At 36.5% G+C, this 19807-nt stretch overlaps 1 protein-coding gene across 10 annotated transcripts in view; it reads right to left on the bottom strand.

Annotated features, from left to right (window-relative positions):
* mical2a (microtubule associated monooxygenase, calponin and LIM domain containing 2a) overlaps positions 1 to 19807 on the bottom strand; it is a 46033-nt gene that overhangs the window by 24108 nt on the left and 2118 nt on the right. For all 10 annotated transcript variants that reach the window (XR_006251347.1, XM_043244188.1, XM_043244189.1 and 7 more), the window contains exons 2-4: positions 9735 to 10072; positions 3245 to 3452; positions 2025 to 2141 (exon numbers count right to left, since the gene is read on the bottom strand). Coding sequence is in view for 9 of the 10 variants with exons in the window: in XM_043244188.1 (XP_043100123.1) it covers positions 2025 to 2141; positions 3245 to 3452; positions 9735 to 9998 (589 nt within the window). In the remaining variant the exon portion in view is untranslated. The remainder of the gene's footprint in view (positions 1 to 2024; positions 2142 to 3244; positions 3453 to 9734; positions 10073 to 19807) is intronic.

Below are 19807 nucleotides of genomic sequence, written 5' to 3'. Positions count from 1 at the left end.
ATACATAACTGGGATCTCATTAAAACTCCCAAGCAACATCTGAGCAATATTTTTTCCTCTAGGGAGGACAGAAGCTTGGTGGAGCGATAGGACAATAAATACAAACATAAAAATATTTCAAGACACTTCACCCAAGTTCACTTCTAACAAACTGTTCTTGTTGTAAGTGAACCGCAGGTTGTTTTAAATGAAAATAATCTACTAAATGAAAACATATTTTTCTAACAGCGACATATTTCAACAAGTCTAGGTAATATTACTCGTGTATGCATTATGCAATCGTGCCAAGAACACTATGCATTCCAGAAACATACAGTCACAGCAAGTCACTCAGCTATTATTAATAAAAGCTAACCATCAATGTCAAACGTTTAGAGCACAACTTAAAAGCTAAATAAACAAAAAAGTGTTTAACACATGTTGAGACACAAGTTGAGAAATTGAGATCCAACTGAACTCTATCCAGGATCATGCGTCTCTCTCAAGGCCATAGCACAAGGTCACAGCAAGAACACATTCTTAATTTAGAAAGCACTTTTGTTTTTATCTGCCTGCTGTCATTGCTTTTGAAGCGAGGAAGATAGATTGCTATTGGTCTAGGAGTCTAAGAGTGGAGCTCACGCAATGTTGCTCTACCATAGGTGACCACATATGGAAACATGCTCCTTGGACCTTTGAGTTGTGTTTCTAAGTTTCGAGATCAACTAATCATTTATTTCATTTCTCTGATCTTTAAATATCTGGTGAAATGAGATAGCAGAGTGGCGTAACGGGTGAACGCTATGCATGCTACATAGTCATAAAATGACACTTGGATATGTGAGGGGAGAGTGAAGTGGATCTGAACACTTTTCCATGAGCATTAAAGTTGCATTAACAGCTCTGCAGGTGTTGTTTGGTTGTCATGGAAACAGCTATTATAGTGAGGCAGGAAGCACTCCATCCCTTCATCTTCCTGGTAATGACAAACCAGCCTAGAAAACCTTAAACAGCTCCATAGAAAATGTAATACAGAGACAGCAAATTCAAAAGAACCCAGATTCATCAAGATGAGTATAGATTAATATTTTAATACTCAAGCTGGTGTCTAATAATACTATGGGATATTAACTTAATTAAGTCAAAGTAGTGGGAAAGCAGACTGAACAGCAGCTATAATAAAAGTCTGAAAACCTTTTAACTACTTATTTGAGTACTGTCAATTTAAAAATACTTCATTCGGCACAAACTGTTTACAGTAGGGAAGTACGCAATTTTAAAATGTGGCCAATGTCAATGAGTGTGCAAATCTGGAACCAAGACTAGTGTTTTTCACCAGGGGCCTGTTTCATGAAACAAGCTGACTAAATAAGCCAAGCTTATTTCAGTTGGTCTGACTTTTTTTTTTTAACCAAATCAACCGACAGCAAGTTAGCCTAACAGAAATAAACCTGGCTGCAGAGCCACAATAAAACAGACTCCAGGGTCCACAAACAAAACTAAACACGAAACATTATTTTTGGTAAATTCTTTTTTCTAAACCCTGGTCAGGAAGTATTAAATCAAATTATTTGCCTGTTATTTTAAACTCATTATTTAATACTTAAAATTATGTTCTAATGAACATAATACACATATTTATAATATTTGTACTTTTCATACATGCATAACTTTTACAAATAGATCTTAAAGGTTTAAAACCCATTATCCAAACAAACAGCACCTACTTTGAAAAAGCAAATACATAAAATAGCATTTGGTGATGGCTACATAACCTTATATTACCATCTGTGTTGTTTTTATAGTATTGTTATCTTCTTTTCAGCAGCTAAACACAGCAGAGCATGGCGCTAGCAACTCAAAGGTCATGGGTTCAGTTCCCAGGGAAAGCAAGAACTGATAAAAATGTGTACTTTGAATGCAATGTAAGACGCTTTCGAATAAAAGCGTCTGCCAAATGTAAATGTTTACTATTCCAGAAGTAGTAATAATAAACACTGAGTAGGTGCGTCCAAACGTCGGACCGACGTCCAGTCTAGTCTCACCCTCATTCTCCTGGTCCTCTGGAGGCTCCACCAGCTTGACAAACTCCACATTTACGTGAAACTCCACACCCAGAAGCAGAGCGATCTTCAGGAGCATGAGCTGGAGCTGCCGAATGCCTGCAAGAGCCAAACCCAGCAAGAGCAAGAACCATTAGCCTCACAGTCACGCTAACGCTACCTCGCTTATAAAAACACCAACCAGTAGAACTAACAGATGTGAGAACAGAAATATCGTCATCAGAGCGGCGGGATAGTATTTTCACTTAGTGCTTCATCTTTTGGGTAGTTCATCCAAAATAGAAATATGGAATATCTATCATCGTCTCTTCCATACAGTGATATTGGACAGAGACTGGGACCGTCAAGCTCTTAAAAGGATATTAAAACAACATAAAAGTAGTTCATATGACTAATGCGATAAATTCCAAGTCCTGTAAAGGATCATCATATGATAGCTTTGTGTGAGAAACAAACTGAAATGTAAAGCTTTACTGGTCACCATCTACATTTATTGTATGGAAAGAGCAGTCTTTTCTTTTGTATTCCACAGAAAAAAATTACAAATCTATGGAATACAAAAAATCAGTGCTCTTTCCATACAACAAATGTAGATGTATAAATACTTAGTATTGTTTTTATTATAGTTTTAATTAATATATTGATTTAGCTGTCATTTTTATATTTTCCCGTTGTCATTTTAATTAGTTTACTTAATTCATTTCTAGCAAATAAATCTGTTGCTTTGTCCCTTTCTTTATGGCTTAATTTATTTAGTTATTTTAATTATTTATTAGTTATTTTAGTAATTTAGCTTATTTTCTCATCTAAACTTACTTCTGTAAATTTATTTTAATGTATTTAAATTAGTTGCCCACTCAAACCTATTTTATTACAACTTTATTTCAATTAACAAATATATGTTTTATATTTTGTTAATTATAATAACTAGAGAGAATGAGTTTTATCAAATGATTTTGTATTTTTGTGGGTGATATATCACTGTAGATAAACACAACACAACAAGAAAACATATACTGCATATATATATATATATATATATATATATATATATATATATATATATATATATATATATATAGAAGGTCTATCAAAAGAATGAGAAGAGAAACAAAAAAGAACTACTACTTTAAACGAGGAAGTTATGAAAGGTTGTTTATAATTTGATTAAATGAACAAAAAGGAGTTGCTTCAGAACTCACTGATGTGGTCTATTGCTCCTGCACAGAACTTTCCATAGAACTTCTTGGCTCCTAAGGCCCTGAGGTCATGAATGGTGTAGGGCCAGAGATGCAGGACGTTGTTCCTTGAGAATGTATCTCTCTTCTCAATCACCACCACTTTGGCTCCGAGGAAAGCTAACTCGATGGCAGTCCGCAAGCCGCAGGGGCCCCCTCCGATTATCAAGCACTGAAAGTTACAATCAGAAATTTAGAGAATCACCAAGATCACTATATTTTATTTAAACAAACAAAACAATGTACAGAACAAATGAGTGACCATTGCTTTTTAAAATCCACAAATAACATACAAATGCACAGATATAAAACAAAGAAGGCAATACAGAAGTCTAAGTCGTCGCTTCATCTGTAGGACCTCTGTGCGTTTTATAATACCTTGTGTATTTTTCTTTATTGAAAATCAAGGAGCCTATTTTACTCTGTGGTGAGCAAACAGTTCTTGCCCACTCTTTCAGGAAGTATCCTAGAAAGCAGAAAGCAGAACAGACGCACTCAAAGAAAAGGAAGCACTAACGCAAATGTTTATCCAAGCACCACATCACAACCGGTGCCAATAACTGGAGGCGCGTGTGTGATTTCATCAACATTAATTCATAATTACAGTCCTGTCATATCAAAGGCATGATTCATGCATCAAGACGTCAGGTTCCAGGACGTGTCTGAGAATGCCTGCTGTGGGTATGACTTCATCCTCTCTGGTTTAGTGATGAAAGATCACTTTTTATGTGGAAAGATGATCTTCACACAAATCTATTCTTGAGTCACAAAAGAAAGCCACGTATTGGACTCGCATCGTGCAAAGCCTTAGCTAATTTTCAGGCCAGATGGTAAAATTTTTTCTGCTTGATCTATTCATTTCCTACCCCTCCTATGATTTCCCACACACATAGCCAACTTCAGGATGGTTAATTGACCTCAAAATAAGGAAGCAGCAGTGAGGGCTGCTAGCGCTTCCTGTCACAGTGTGGATACGGCAAAGACTCTCAGCCTGTGCTGTGATCAATATTGTGATATGCTCGGGTTTCAGCCCCTCCTGATCCTGGATCTTATCATGTTTATGTAGACCTTAATCCCTGTGTGGATAGTTGGCCCTGGCACTGTTTCAGTTGTGGCTATTTACAGATCTCAGTCTACTAGAAGCACAGATAATTTCATTAAAAGTCCTTCAGCTTTCATTAATAAAAAATAAGACAGAGATGTAGACATTGTATGCTTGGTGTGTGTTTCAAACCTGTTACTTACAAATATATATGTGTGTGTCTCAATAACAGGGCTGATAGTCCCGATAGGAATGTGTATGTGCTGCTGAGTAACAGGGTTAACATTTTCAAAAGAAGTAGCAGAATGTTTCTTTTAATGTAACAGGATCGAATGTTCCACCCTGTGGTACATTTCATGAGTGTATTTTTGAATAACAGGGTTGAATGTTTCAATAGGACTTTAACAAATTTAACAAAATTGCAGGTATCAAAAAAAGTTATTGTTTACTTGTAAATAACAGGGTTATAAAAAATCAACAGCAATAATGTATTTTAAAATAACAAGATTAAACATATAAGTAGGATTTTTTTGTGAATTTGGGAGTAACGGTTAAAAGAATCAATATAAATTGTGAATTTAAAGCAACAAGATTGCAGGTATTAACAAAAGTGTGTGTGTGTTTGAGTAACAGAGTATAAGTAGAAACTGTCTTTTTAAGTAACAAGATATCTAGAAAATTTGATTGTGTATTTGTGAACAACAGGGTTGAAAAAATCAACAGTGATTGTGTTTTTTTATAACATTAAAAATATCAGTAGAAATGTTTTTGTGAGTGACAGGGTTGAAAGATAGAAATAGAAATTGTGTATCTAAAGCAACAAGATTGTTAGTGTTTGTGAGCAACAGTGCTGAAAGTATCAATAGTAGTGCATAGCAGTAGTGGAAAAAGTACTGCAGTTGAAGGAATGCGTACAGAGAAAACAAGCAAGTATTAAATGCCCGAGGAGAGATCTGTTATTCATCAGTGCTGCAGGTATGAGGCTGGCAGACACAGGTGGCCACTGCACTGTCTGGACAGGTCTATCTCTGCACTGCTGCTTTTGATTACACTGGATGGACCAGTTACCACCAACACAGACTGACAGGCCAGGTGCAGTTTCTATTTGACTTTACCTTAACTAAAAGCCACAGAGAATTAACAAAGGCAGCCTATTCAGAAAAGACAGAGAGCCATGCAACCACTCCAGATTTACAATCCCCACAGACTAATGAAACGCTCCATCAGTCAGAACAGATATGAACACAATGATAACTCTTTTGTTTCTGCTCATCCCCACCCTGAAACCGAGCAGAGCAGTAGTCCAGAGGTGAAGTTTCCTGTTGAGTCAGCGTGGAGCTGTTTCCTGTCCATCAGTGGGTGCTCGAAATCATGCACCTTTTTTTTTGCTTGCCCACAATAAAGACAAAATAACAAACGCTTTAAATACGAATGCGTTTTCTAATGAAATCAGGATCTTTCTAATGAAATCAAATTGGGAGGAAATGGAAACAAACACCTCCTGTTGGTCAAATCTTTTACTTTAAATTTTAGGTCAAATGTCAAAAGAGATCTCAAAAATGTCACATTTTGTGCTGCATTTTTAATAAAAAATATTCCTGAACATTGCATCTTTGGTTTTTATGCATTGTGTGAACTGTGTGAACAACCCCCTATTGTATGTCGATTACCATCATGCAAGTTGCTATTACTATAATAAAGAAATATAATAATAAAATTTATTATAACTGAACATTTACTTTCTTAATCTATCAAACAAAAACCTCAGAGCAATAAAAATAATGTGTGTCCTCTTAAAATCCAGAAAATCACTGTATAGGCCAACCGTTGCTATAAAATCCCATCACACCGCTGCCACTTCAGGCTGGTTCAGCCTTTTTTATCTTATGGAAAAGTCTGCAAGACAGGAACTGGCAGCATAACCTGCCAGATGAGACTTCCTGGTGAAAGCCACGGTATGTGTTGTACCAACAGTCACTTTACACAAAGCCCAGCGGAACAGAGACCACCTCGCTGCAGGTTCAATAACTTAAACACACATATTTCTCCTGCTTCTAGCACACAATGTGATCACAGTTTGCTTCAGCAGTTTGCTCAATTAGACATCACACCACCGGAGAAAGCTGCTTGATGGACTGAAGCGGACCACCAGGAGAGCAGCCGTACGGGAAAAAAAGCAAAATGGCTGATATCTCTAGTGTAACGGAACAAAAGTCCTGGTAATTGGTGTTGGCGTATAATGCCACTGTATGATTTGTTTACATTGCCCAAGTAATCCTGAGTCACAAAGTCACAGCTGTAAGCATATGTCCAGCAGACTGCACACATGCTCAAGCATACACAAAGAGAAGAACTTGACTTTCCCAATGTGGAAAACAGTGCCTCTTCGCATGAGCTCACAGAGTCTGGGTCAGGAGCTCACACTGCTCAGACTGAGGAACGGCTCCAAGTATTTACCACAAAATCCGGTGGTGAAACCACTACACCACCCCTGAAAAACAGCCCAAAAAATTATGAGAAGAATTTAAAAGACTCTTTTTGTGTCTACTTTATTTAACTGCTGCCCAATGTGGGAATCCATCCAAGAGTCATTCTGTGAAACAGATCAAGTGTTATTAAAACTGCATTATGCCATACCAAACTAACATAAAAAAAACACTAATATATATATATAACTTTTTTTAAGAAATTAATGGTTATATTGAATAAGTATGCAATTGACCAAATATGATAGCAATTACTTTTATATTATTGCAAAAGATTCCTATTTCAAATAAATTCTCATCAAAAGAATCAGTGAGCTTCCTGAAAGTTTTAACTAAACATTTTAAGCAACTTTTTTACATTAGTTATAAGACAAAATATTTCTTTTGCACCACATCATCACATTTATGATCATTTCTAAAGCATCAAGAGACATTTCTAAAAGAACACTGGAGTAATTATGTTGAAAGTTCAGCTTTGTCATCACAGAAAAAATTACATTTTAAAATATATTAAAACAGAATAATGATGTTTCACATTTTACTAATTATTTGTGATGTTACTGTTTTTACTGTATTTTTGATCAGATGCAGCCTTAGTGAGCTGCAAGTGACTTCCTTTGAGTTATTATCACTTAAAAAAATCTAAATGTAAGACAGTAATATATAAAAAAGAAATTAAACTAGCACAGCTACATTTGCACAAAATATATTATTTTGACTATTCCTGTGTAGTAATCATGATTTACATAAGCCTTAATACGAATGATACAAGAATAAAAAAATCACTGCCTGAATTACAGAAATACTCACTACCTGTGTTAAAATGATTTTAGCATATTTCGTTTGCAGTGAATGTCTGAACGTTAAGATTAAGCCTCTGCATTCTCTGCAAGGGTATAATAAAGCCAGTATAAAACAATAAAACAGGCAGTTGAGCTGTCCCACTGGTTGATAAAGAGAGAATGAGCTCATATCCTGGACAGACTGTGAATCTGGCAGACAGTTGGAGGCTGGTGAGCAGTGATATCGTGTCACTCTTCCTAAACCGCACCTTCTTTTTTCCCCGACTCGACTCAAGTCCCAACAGGATGGAGGGTAGATGGTCTGGTATTCATCAGGATGTTAAAATGCCAGTTTAAGGTGCAGAATCAACTAAGTAGGCCATCTGAAGATTGGCTTCCAAATGAGAGAAGACACTCTCTGTTGCTTTCAAAGCGTTGCTTTGTTTGTTTCAGCAGTTCAGAAAGTCGAGATTTGGAGATGCAACACCCTGTTGAATGGCGATGGCATCAGCTCTGTTTAAGAAACCCTAAACATTCAAACTGGTAAAGTTCCAATGAACCATTTATGCAGTTACAGCATACCTGGCTTGTCTGATACAGTGCTATTAAGCAACACTGTTCTGGCTTCGATTAAAGCGTGCAGAACAGCTCTTCGTCAGGACTACTGTATATAATTACCATCTTTATTACAAAGAGGCAAATTACACCCTAAAAAGAGCTGCGTAATTAGGCTGCTTCACATCACACGGTAGTGGGCCGTTTATTGCACATATGAAGAGAACTTGTTAAATTATGCTCTCTTTGAAACACTTTAAGCACTCACTAACAATAAGCTCAGCTGGATTCCTTGCTGCCTTTTAAAGTATGTGTGTGTAAGTGTGTGTGGGTGTGTGTAAAGCGGGAAGTTCTCATAATGAACAAGCCAAGAGTCTGATCTTTTAAAATAATCATATCTGCTGAGTGATGCTGTCTCTGGGAGAGTGTTATGATGAGTGTAACTCACTGGAATACTGATCCTAAGACAGGCTTTTTTATATCGAGGGTCCTTTGTGGCAGGCTGTGGAATTTGTATCATTATCATTTTTTACGATATTTAAGCTAAAATGTCAGGTACATTTTGGGCGTGATACATATGGAAAATAATATGCAGCTCATGCATAGGGATATTATTAAAAAATAATTATTAAGAGCATTTTTTTTTAAATTGTCTGCATTTATTCACCCTCATATTGTTCCAGAGATATCTGTTTATATTCACACAAAAAAAATCCATCTATCCATTCATCCATATTTTTTATATTTTCTGCTATTTTTGTCTATCCATCAAAAGTCAACACAGCAAAATTCTGAACTTAATAAAACATAATTGTAATCCAGTCACACGTTATCTTTAGGTTCGATTCTCATGAATATGTGCTTTCAAGTACTAATAAACAGTGATTGTGTTAATAATAGGCATGCTAATAAGCTATTTAACAGTGAGAATCGGTCGCTATAACAAAGTGTTACTGTACCAGTAATCCATATCAATCAATGTCTTCTAATGAACGCTTTTATTAATGAATCGCATATCGTAAACATAAAACGTCCATGCTTGATGTGCGAACCAATAAGATTTGTCCAATGAGATTGCATATTTAGCTTATGTGACACGAGGGTGCAAAAACGTTCTTTTTCAAATTATCCCTATAAACCTAACGCTTTGATAATTCAGTGCTTGGGTGGATGCTAAGGTGGTACTTCGCAGTTGTTGGGGTGGTCTTGCGACAATAAATCAATGCATTATGATTCATTATCAGTTGACAAATGGGGCAGAGCGACTTACAGCATGTGTGACTTATGGTAGGTGTTATAGTATGAGCAATAGTAGTTTGCCTCACCACACACCACAATTAAACTACAACAAACGAGTCAGAGAGCCCTCGTCTAATGAACAACATGTGTCCGTGATGTTATATATATATATATATAATGATGTCATATCATACAAAAATCATGGGCTAAAATCAGAGCAAATCTTAGATGGAATCTATAAACCACCTAAATGTTTGGTTTATAAAGGTCTCAACAAAGGTTTGCCAGCTCATTTAAACGTCATAACATATTCCGGTATTGTTATTGTCTTGGCTTTTTCGCAGGCTTACCTTAATGCCCTCGCAGGCTTTGCCTTTCTTGTACTCTTTGTGGCTGGTTCTCTTGTCCAGCTTGCTCCAAAGGGCTTTGGCTTTCCAGCAGGTCACCGCGCTCTTCAGGCCGCTGTAGAAGGTGCTGTGCTCCAGAGGGTCAAGCTCCAGGTAACTGCACATAATATTGAATGCCTGCAGGGTGCTTTTACAGTCAGTGGCCTGGACAAAGTTCTCAAATAGCCGTCCTGCCTGGTTCTTCTCATCTTCGGCTTCACCCATCATCTATTTGGTGGGAGTGTAGAGGCTGCGGTTGTGAAATCTTGCTCACACTTCAGTCTCCTCACTCATGGTGAAATCTGAAAAAAAAAAAAAATATATTAATTTGAATATTAAAAAATGCATAAGGCTTGCCCATTCAGTAACATAATGCAAATTTTTATAATTCTCTCACTATTATTTCGAAAAAAGCTATAAAAAATACATACAGTACACACATAATTTTTTTGTAACGTGAACATTATGGAATTATGAAAATGTAATGTTTAATAAAAAATGCAAGGTTAGTTCACAGTGAATGTCATTTGATAAACCAAAAAAGTATTATATTATTATATAAAAGTATTATATAAATATTAATTCATACCTAATTCATTACACATTCTAATAAAATATTAGGCATATTACTATTGATTAAGATAAGACTGTATATTACTATTGATTACAAATTGCATGAAAAGTCTTTTCTTAAACCATAAATATATATTTCTAAGAATTTGCACCTATTTTAAATATTTGTAAAAATGATGTAAATTAGTGTTGTCAAATGACTAATCGTACACACGCACTTTTACAAACACACACACACACACACACACACACACACACACACACACACACAAACATATATATATATATATATATATATATATATATATATATATATATATATAATCATTTAACAGCACTAATTATCTTTTTTTTATACTCACTGACATCATTGCCAGTAGAAAACAATATAAAAACAGTTTTTTTCTTTTTTTTCATTAATGTACTGCAATTTTGGTTGCCATATTATACTACTGCCTACGGCAAGAGGCCACACACCTACTCCTTCAAATGTTCGGAATCCAATACATTAAAACGGTACATCAACAACAACAGAAGATAAAATATCTTATGTTTTTGACGGGCATGAAAAAAGCCCAGCCTGTATCGGTTACATCTTAACAGTGGTTTGACGTCAGATCCATCGGATAATTCATCCACAGAATCTTACTGTTGACTGGAGATAACAGCTGATTTAACCAGACTGCCAGCCATGCACTTTTGAAGAGCACTGAAAAAAAACTGTTTATCTTGCGGCTTTGCCCTGCTGAACCGTGAACAGGACAGAGGTGCGCTTTTGCAGGCAGTTGGGGACACGTTGCTACCCTGGCAACAAACTCCACTGGTGTGTATTTTTAGTGAACTCCCTTATAAGATTTCAAAGCCCCTGCACTTCCTCGAGATAATAAACACACTTTAAAGACGCCACAAAACATAAGCACAATAAAACTAACATCACATAGAAAAGCCTTTTATACTGTAATTATACATGCACGGTCTGTCAATATTTCATTATATACAAAATGTCTAAACGTTCAAAATATGTGCTGAAAATGAAATCGTGTCCATTCTGTTTGTATATGAAGATGCCTTGAAAGCACATGAAAGCAGACGTTGTGGTAATACTACACTCATTTTACTGCAGAACATATTTTTCTTTGGGACAGGACTTCCCGTTGATTCTGTGGGGAGTCAATGTCTAGGGACAGACAAGCATATTTCTAGATTTTTTTGCTCTCTTCATATAGCTTTCTTTCGAAGTAATTATTATTATATGATTTCTGTCTGTAGAACACAGAAGGAGATATTTAGCAGAATGTTCGAGCTAGGACCTGGGCAATATATCGCACTATATATTCATGTGCATCTCGTCAGTAAAGCCGGTTCTTTGATTAGCCGTAGCAGAATCACCTTCAAAACTGAACGGGATATTGAGTAGCTTGAAATGAAAAAAACAGCATGTAGATTAAGTTACACTGCAATTACAGATGCATAAATATATATATTTTTTTATAAATAATGCTTGTAAATAAGTTTTGACAAGTTACTGTCTTAATAAGTGAGTCACCGTGTCATTCAAATTTGGTTTAAACAGCCGATTCGTTCCGGAATCAGTGAATCACTGATTTATTCAAAAAAGCTGATTCATTCAGGAACAAACCCCACTGTGTGTTGCACGCGAATTTTGACAAAACGGTGTCTAAAACGTACTTACAATATTGCATTCTTGTATAAAATCAATACCCCATTTTGCAATCATGCTTAGATTCGGTGAAAACGGCATGCGTGCTTGTGTGATGTTGCTTAACTCTAACTATAACAATCCAACTGCATTCTGTATCCCACAGTGCGTGCAATCTCAAGACATGTTTGTTTTGTTTTTTGCAAATCGAGTTACATTTGTATAGAAGGCAATACATATCGTTCACTCGTACTGTCAAGCTTTATAAAGGACAACACCACGAAAAGCCGTAGGCCTATGTGTCACAGCTGTACAAGAAAAGAGCTGAGGCTTGCATCTAGTTGAAGACTTATAAATGAATAAACAAAGAATGCAGTCCACTTAAGGATAAACGCAACAGCTTTACAAACAAATGCAAAGACAACATATGACATCTCAAGAGAAAAAGAAAAATATGGAATAACAATAAACTAAACCAGACACAGGTGAATTCAATCCTTCACTACAGAAACAAACCAAGTTTTTGTAACCAAGGGAACTGAGGGAACAGGAAACAAACACAAAAACCACAAAACCAAATAAACTTCAAAATAAGAGTCAGAAAAACACAAACAAGATGTGAATATATGACATTCTAGCATGAGAAGTGGGCTAAAATGTAACTCAAAAATCTGTTTGACCACGCAATAGCTTGAATAAAAAGAAAATAAAAAAGTATAACGTGATATTCTCGCGTGCAGTACTGAACGTATCTCTGCAGTTACCTGAATATTTCAGCGCTTCCATAAAGTCCTTCCCTCTCTCTTGTTCCTTATGTATACATATCATTAAATCTGTTATAAACTTGCAGTCAAACATCCACGTCTACCGTGAGACAGACAAATCAGTCTGCATCATGAGGCGCGATGGCAGTCGTAGTGAGGCCAGCTCTCAGAGCCGGGTGTGATTTTAGGACACTGTTTTGCTAGCGGTGGTCTAAGTGAGGGGATGTGTCAGCTCTTGCCATGTGGGTGTTAGACGAACTCCCTCTGGAGACAGACGCGCTAACACTCGTGTACACCGCATTCCAGCAGCCAGAAGCCGATCATAGTTGTGCATCAGACCACACCTCCGCAGTCACTCTTATTTATATGAGTCTGAGAACAGGCTCCGCAGACGCACTGCAAAAAATATGAGGTTACAAACACTTTAAATGTAATAGTTCGTATTTGTATTACGCACCTGGTTATCATACTGTATATTGATCTCACTGCATTAAAAAGTTGTGAAATCGTGTGATCTGCAAACCATAAAACTGATTTTAAGTTGTGTCGCTTCCTTCTCAATATGCGAAGTTTTTATCGATGCGTTAAGAATGAAACAATGCTTGCTTAAAGGGATAGGTCGTCCAGAAATGAAAATTATTTACTCACACTATCATATAGTAAACAATGTATGCAGCCCGTTTAGATTAAAGCGCAAACATCATAAACAATGTAACTGTTTGTCACATGACTTCATTATGTTTTATGTTCAATTCAGTAGATGGCATCTAATTCATATTGGAAATAAGATACTTCTTATTCTTGCACAGTTCTTGCACAATTTGTATTCATGTTGTTTATGTGCAGTTTTCAACAAATGTTTAAATGTAAAAACTCCAAAAATGTGATACGGTGCGATCATCAAGTAAAACGTTGCATATTTTTTACACTGTGCTCGAATGCATGCGAACGTACATATTAATCAGCATACGTTTTTCAAAATATTTTTTAAAGTATACATAATTTTGAAGTAGTGAGTAAAAGTCGCTAATATCTTTGATACTCAGTGCAACTTCAAAGTATCCAAAAAGTAATTAGTTACATTTACCCAAGTACTTTACTCCTCTGAGTAAATGTATGTTATCCAGGTTTTCAATGCATGCACAATATGTACATATGAGTATTTGATATATGAATGTGTCCTATGGTGTGACGTAAAAAACATTTAAATAAATAAATAATTACACTGAAGATTACGCATGCTATGTGTAACTTTAAGGAAGATGCATTTTGCTCAAGTTACTTTAAGATTTTTTTTTTTTTTACAATTGGATGCAGTCCAATGTTTTATTTGTCACCTACCCATATACTGTGTGCACATTACACATACAGTACTGCACACAGCAGAAATGATAATGTAAGTAACTCTGTTAGTATGCTGATCCAACATAACCATAATTTTCAGCTGAATTATTTAATTACAAAAAAGCTTGCGCTAAAGCATCATAAAAACACAACCGCTTCGCCACAACAGCAGCTACTGCGTCCAAACCCAAAGCGACTATAATATGTGGTCATTTTAGTATGTCTGCGTGGAAGGCTAAATTAAAATGTGTCGCAAACTATAACCGTGCAGCTGGCATGTCAGGCTTCACGGATGGAAGAAAATAGCTATGAGATCCATCTGTGGAGGCATTCCTCTTGAGCGGTGGAAGGTAGCACGCACTGTCCCCTCCGTTCGCTCTTTCAGCTGAATCTGCATTGTGCTGACTTACACACCATGACTTCACCATCTGACAGAATGGAAAGGGCCACTGCGGGCAGACAGCACTAACCCACAGAACACCAGTAAAATGTGCACGCGTGCACGCGCACATATCCCCCGCACGCACACACACGAGAGGGAAAAAACATTACTGGGAATAATTGTGGCAGTGCACTTATTAAAATGCTATCAAGTCTGCCCTTTAACGTGTCGATGGGAATTCCAGTGATGTTAAATATATCCTACAGTAATACCTATGCCATCTATTTCTACCTACTAATACATTTCAAGTTGTGCGTTAGGAATGAACGTGAACACAAATTGTAAAAACAATAAAAAAATTTAATTTGTCTGTTATGTGAGTGCGTAAAACAATGATAGGCAAGCTTTTGTACATATACATACTTAATCAGATTCTTCTGTTGCTTAGTTATGTGTGAATCCTGTCATGATTTAAAATGCTCTGTCAATCATCTTGTCAGTTAACATCATCTGCATTTCGTTTAATTCAATCTGCCAGCTGCAAATCTTTCATGCCACGAACTGTCCTCATCTTTCCATAATAATGCATTTAAGTTAATGAACAAGTATAGCTTCATAAAAGTTGTCACAGAGAAAATATAATGTGTGTAAGGTCAGCTATCGATTATTAATCACTCGAATCACTTTCTCCACCTTTCCGTCGCTCTTGCGTATCTGCCATGTTTGTAGTTTTTAACACGTTTTTTGTTTGTGTTTGTAGTTCTAATCAAATACATGAGACGCTGATTTAGGTTTCATGTCTGGAGCCAATCTGATGAACTTAAGTCACAGTCCACACTCTTTATTACGTGAAAAAATTGCATGTGATTTAATAGGGGACAGAGAACAATTAGACACAAACGGCTGCAAGAAAAACAGATCCCAGGCACGAAGCGTGCAGTTTGCTGTTGTTGCTGTAGAGAGCTTCCAGCTATCAGACCAAACAAAAGGAAGCTGATGTCAGTGAGGAAACAGAGGGAAAGCTGGGAGCCGAACATAACGGACTTAATTGCCACCCTATACAAAGAAAACCAGGAAGGAACCCCCATCTGATAAGCAGACATTACGCCTGTTAGTTGCATGGCAATCTCAAAAAACAATGTTTCCCAGCATCCCTCGTGGGATTAATCTTTCCCCGCGGTGCAAACATGCTCCCAGTGTCTCATACTGGCACTGAAGACACTGCTTCACGAAAGACTGCCAAAACAAAAGGAAACCGTCTTGGACAGAAGTACAAACAGTGTGTTATCTAAGTGGCCTCGGTGAACGTCTCATAAGAAAGTCATTAATTCACACAGAAGTGAGAGTGCGAGACAGAGCAGCCGCGGACCGTCTTAGAGGTTGCCTGACCCTTTTCCAGAAGGAAATTTATCTTAAGACACTCATGGAAGTTTGGCAAAGCACTCTGGAGAATAACCATTTGCTGAGATGATTATACAAATTGTTTTATAAGCCTCATTTTTTAACTCTGAGAAGTAATATGTTAGTGGATATGACAAAAAAAAATAAGTTTTAGGGGAAATGCTTAATTCATGTAATTAAAAAAAAAGAAAAATTTATTATTATTTTTTTAATATTTAAAATATTTTTGCATTTCCATTGTTGAATTGTGCAACCCAGACTCCATGTAAACAAAATTAATAATCAATTAAAAAGGACGTTTTTTTATTAAGTACAATTTTCCCCTCAATAAATTTTTAATTTGCTGCTTATTAATAGTTAGTGAGGTACAGTATCTGTTAAGTTTAGGTATTGATAGGACTAGGGATGTAGAATAAGGTCATGTACAACAAGGCATTAATATGTCCTTCATTACTACTAATAAATAACTAATATTGTAGTAATTCTAATAAGCAACTAGTTAAGAGACCCTAAAATAAAATGCTTTTTATGCAATACTATGTTATAACATCAATACATATTACCATAGTGCGTGTTTTTTAAGCTAATACGTTTTTTACATTTACAAGCTCCATATACGTACGGCTTTTCTGAAACTAAACTTGATAAGTAGCACACCGGGTACAGCATCGCCTTGAAGATCGGTTCGGGGGTAATAGCATTTAGCAAAAATGTTCCTATACAGGCACAGTTTCTCCAGGGAGCCTGGATTTAAATTATATTCTGAACGCATCTCTGTACCTCAGTGTTGCCTCACTATGCTTTTACGTGATTAAAAATAAAGGTTCAACGAGGGAGTTTTCACGGCGATGCCATAGATGGACCAGTTTTGGTTCCCCAAAGAACCTTTCAGTGAACATTTCTTAAAAGAACATTTTTTCAGTTTAAAGAACACTTTAAAAATCTAAAGAACATTTTTCCACTGTAGAAAACCTTTTGCGGAATGAAAAAAGGTTCCATGGATGGCAAAGATTCTTAATAGAATCAGTGATGGCAAAAAGAACTTTCATAGCAAGGTCTGCATCTCATTTTTAGAATGATATCGTAACGCCCTTCGAGATTGTTTGGAGCATATCATATAATCACACTGCAGCACTGGATTCTGAAACCTAATAAATGACCTGAGTCGACCGTACGTCCTCAGTCAGGACAAACATTGACTCTGCAGACATCAGAGTCCTGCGATGGGCTCTGAGGATCAACTTGCATTACAGCAGGGCAGAAATAGTGAGGCAGAAGTATTGATATGTGAGCAAGCAGGCTCAGAATAGACAAGTCTCGTGTTCCTGGAGAAAAGAAAAACACATGGCCATGGAGATCATCTTCTACCTGTAACAGGTCACCTGAAGCCCACTGTGGCCTCCTCACCTGAGACCAGTAGATGACGTGAATCACTTTGATGTAGTCCCAATCATTTAAATAGAAGGAAGTGAATGTTTTTGCACATTCTCGTAAATGAAGAATCGAATTTTACAGATTTTCTCAACCCTGGTCCTCAAGGGCCTCTGTCTTGCAAAGTTTAGGTCCAATCCCATGATCAAACACACCTGAATAAGCCAATAAAGCTGTTCAAGATTGCTTTTAAGCTATAGGCAGGTGAGTTTGATCCAGGTTGAAGCAAAACCCCTGCCCTAGGTGAACCTCTTTAAGATCCAAAGATGCCTTAAGAAAACCTATTGATTTTGGTATGAAACAGATATTGTGATCGTTTTTTTCCCATCGTGACGAAGTGAAACAAACAGCTTCTCAAAAGAAGATGGGACTTGATATTGTCCATTGAAATATGGATTAGATTGTTGTCACTGGCTGGAAGAGAGGTTGTATTACGAGCACTTCCTCTGTCCGTTCGCTTCTTTAAGATTATTTTTTTTTATGTGTTTCCCAATTACAAGTCGCTTTAGATAAAGGCGTCTGCAAAATGACTAAATGTAAAAGCAAATATATAATGATCGACTGTTTAACAAATTTAATTTTAACCATAAAGCAGCCTCAAAGAAGACAATAGCATCATTATTCAGCTAAAGCCAGTTCAAATGCCATTTAAAAAATCGCTTCAGTGTCGACGTTGAACGAAGCATAATACGAAAAATATATTTCCTTCAAATAAATTCCTCCAAAGATCATGCTCTCTGCAAACATATTATTAATAAGACTTCATTATATAGTTTTGCACATATTCACCCATCTGGTCGACCTTTACAAAACTGCAGAACAGGAAGCGTGGACTCGTGGAAAGGTGTTTTTACAGGGGGAAAGGAAGTTTCACAGGTCTAATCTAAAGCAGCGCTCCAGTCTAACGTCTGTGCTACATGTCATGTTTTTTAACCCGTTGCCACGGAGACCCTAAATATTGTGTTGAGTGTGATGCATTTAAATGCTTTATTGTGCTAGTTGATGATGAGCTCATGGAGAAATGTTGCTTTTATTTCAGGATTATGGCTTGTGCAGTGCGTCCGACTGCACGGTTTAGAAACCGTTTACAAACTCCCTGAGCGCCAAACTTGTGTTTAAATCGAGCTTTACTGAAAACCACTAATTACTAACTGAGACGGCGATGCCAGTAGATGCACTTTCAATCCAACGCCACGAGGCCTTGCAACAAAATGCCTTCAATGATTCATGATGCTAAGAAAACTGAATTCATGCCAACAGCTTCAACGTCAGTCGGATTTGAACATTTCTGCCTTTACCATGTTATGGGTGGTTGCCAGGTAACTGCAACTTTTTCTGACCTTTTTTCTTAGAAATATGAGTTTATATCTCACTATTCTGATTTTTAGACTTGTAATTGTTTTATGAGGATATTAACTCGCAACTGACTTTTTTTCAGAATTTTAAGAAAATATTATTAATAAGTTTATATCTTGCAGTTCTAAATTTTATAACCTGAAATCCAAAATCATACAAAGCAATTCTGAGAGAAAAAAGTCTGAATTGCAACTGATGGAAAAACTGTCAGAAATGAGAGTTTATATATTTTTTGCAATTTTGAGTTCATACCTTGCAACTCTGAGATAAGTTGGAACTGCAAAAAAATATATATATATATATTTAAAAAAGTTTATATTTTGCCGTTCTGATACAGTTATGAGTTTAAATGCTGTAATTCTGGTTTTATAGCTTTCAATGGCAAATGGAAATGGAAAAAAAATTATATAAAAAGTTTTTAGTTAGTGATGGAAGCAGACTTTTATACAAATCCAACTATGTATACATGTATGAGTTACTTAAAAGGTTTGTTCAAATCACTATTGTTGATCTATTATATCAATTGTATGCTTCTACTCATTTTTTTATCTTTCACGTTACACATGATGCAAAATTCAAAATGCATTTCTCCAAAACGTCCATGTCATGTTCGAGTAGACCAAATTCATTCATAATAGCAGTTCAAGTTGGAGTCCAGGTCCCCCAAATCTACAAATCACTGATATTAATCTACAGTTATTACCGTTCTACAAAACAGTAATAACAAAGGCTTAAAAAAGGTTACCAACTGCCATTTTGTGAACACCCCAAATAAGGGGACATCGATGATCAGTGTTTAAACAGGTCGGAGTATAAAAACAAATTTATGAGTATAGCAGATGCCCAATATCCAGATTTACATACAACCTGATCGTTTTAATGTCCTGCCAAAAAACATTCTTTCTTGCTTACATCAACATGGCAAAGTTCCTCAGCTGAAATTCCTTATTTAACAGCAGCACGTGGACTAACCTCTGACAAACGAGGGCGTTGGAGTACATAGTGTGCGGGACACACAACTGGCAGACAGCGTTTGGCAGCGTCGGATCCAGACGGTATCTTCAGAGGGATGCTGCACTACTGCACTGTACTGGCTATAGAACGGACCGTTATTGAGGAAATTCCA

The sequence above is a fragment of the Puntigrus tetrazona genome, chromosome 7 (assembly GCF_018831695.1).
Source record: "Puntigrus tetrazona isolate hp1 chromosome 7, ASM1883169v1, whole genome shotgun sequence".
In the NCBI taxonomy this organism is placed as follows: Eukaryota; Metazoa; Chordata; class Actinopteri; order Cypriniformes; family Cyprinidae; genus Puntigrus; species Puntigrus tetrazona.
The sequence above is the reverse complement of the archived record's forward strand: the minus strand, read 5'-3'. Positions and strand labels throughout refer to the sequence as shown.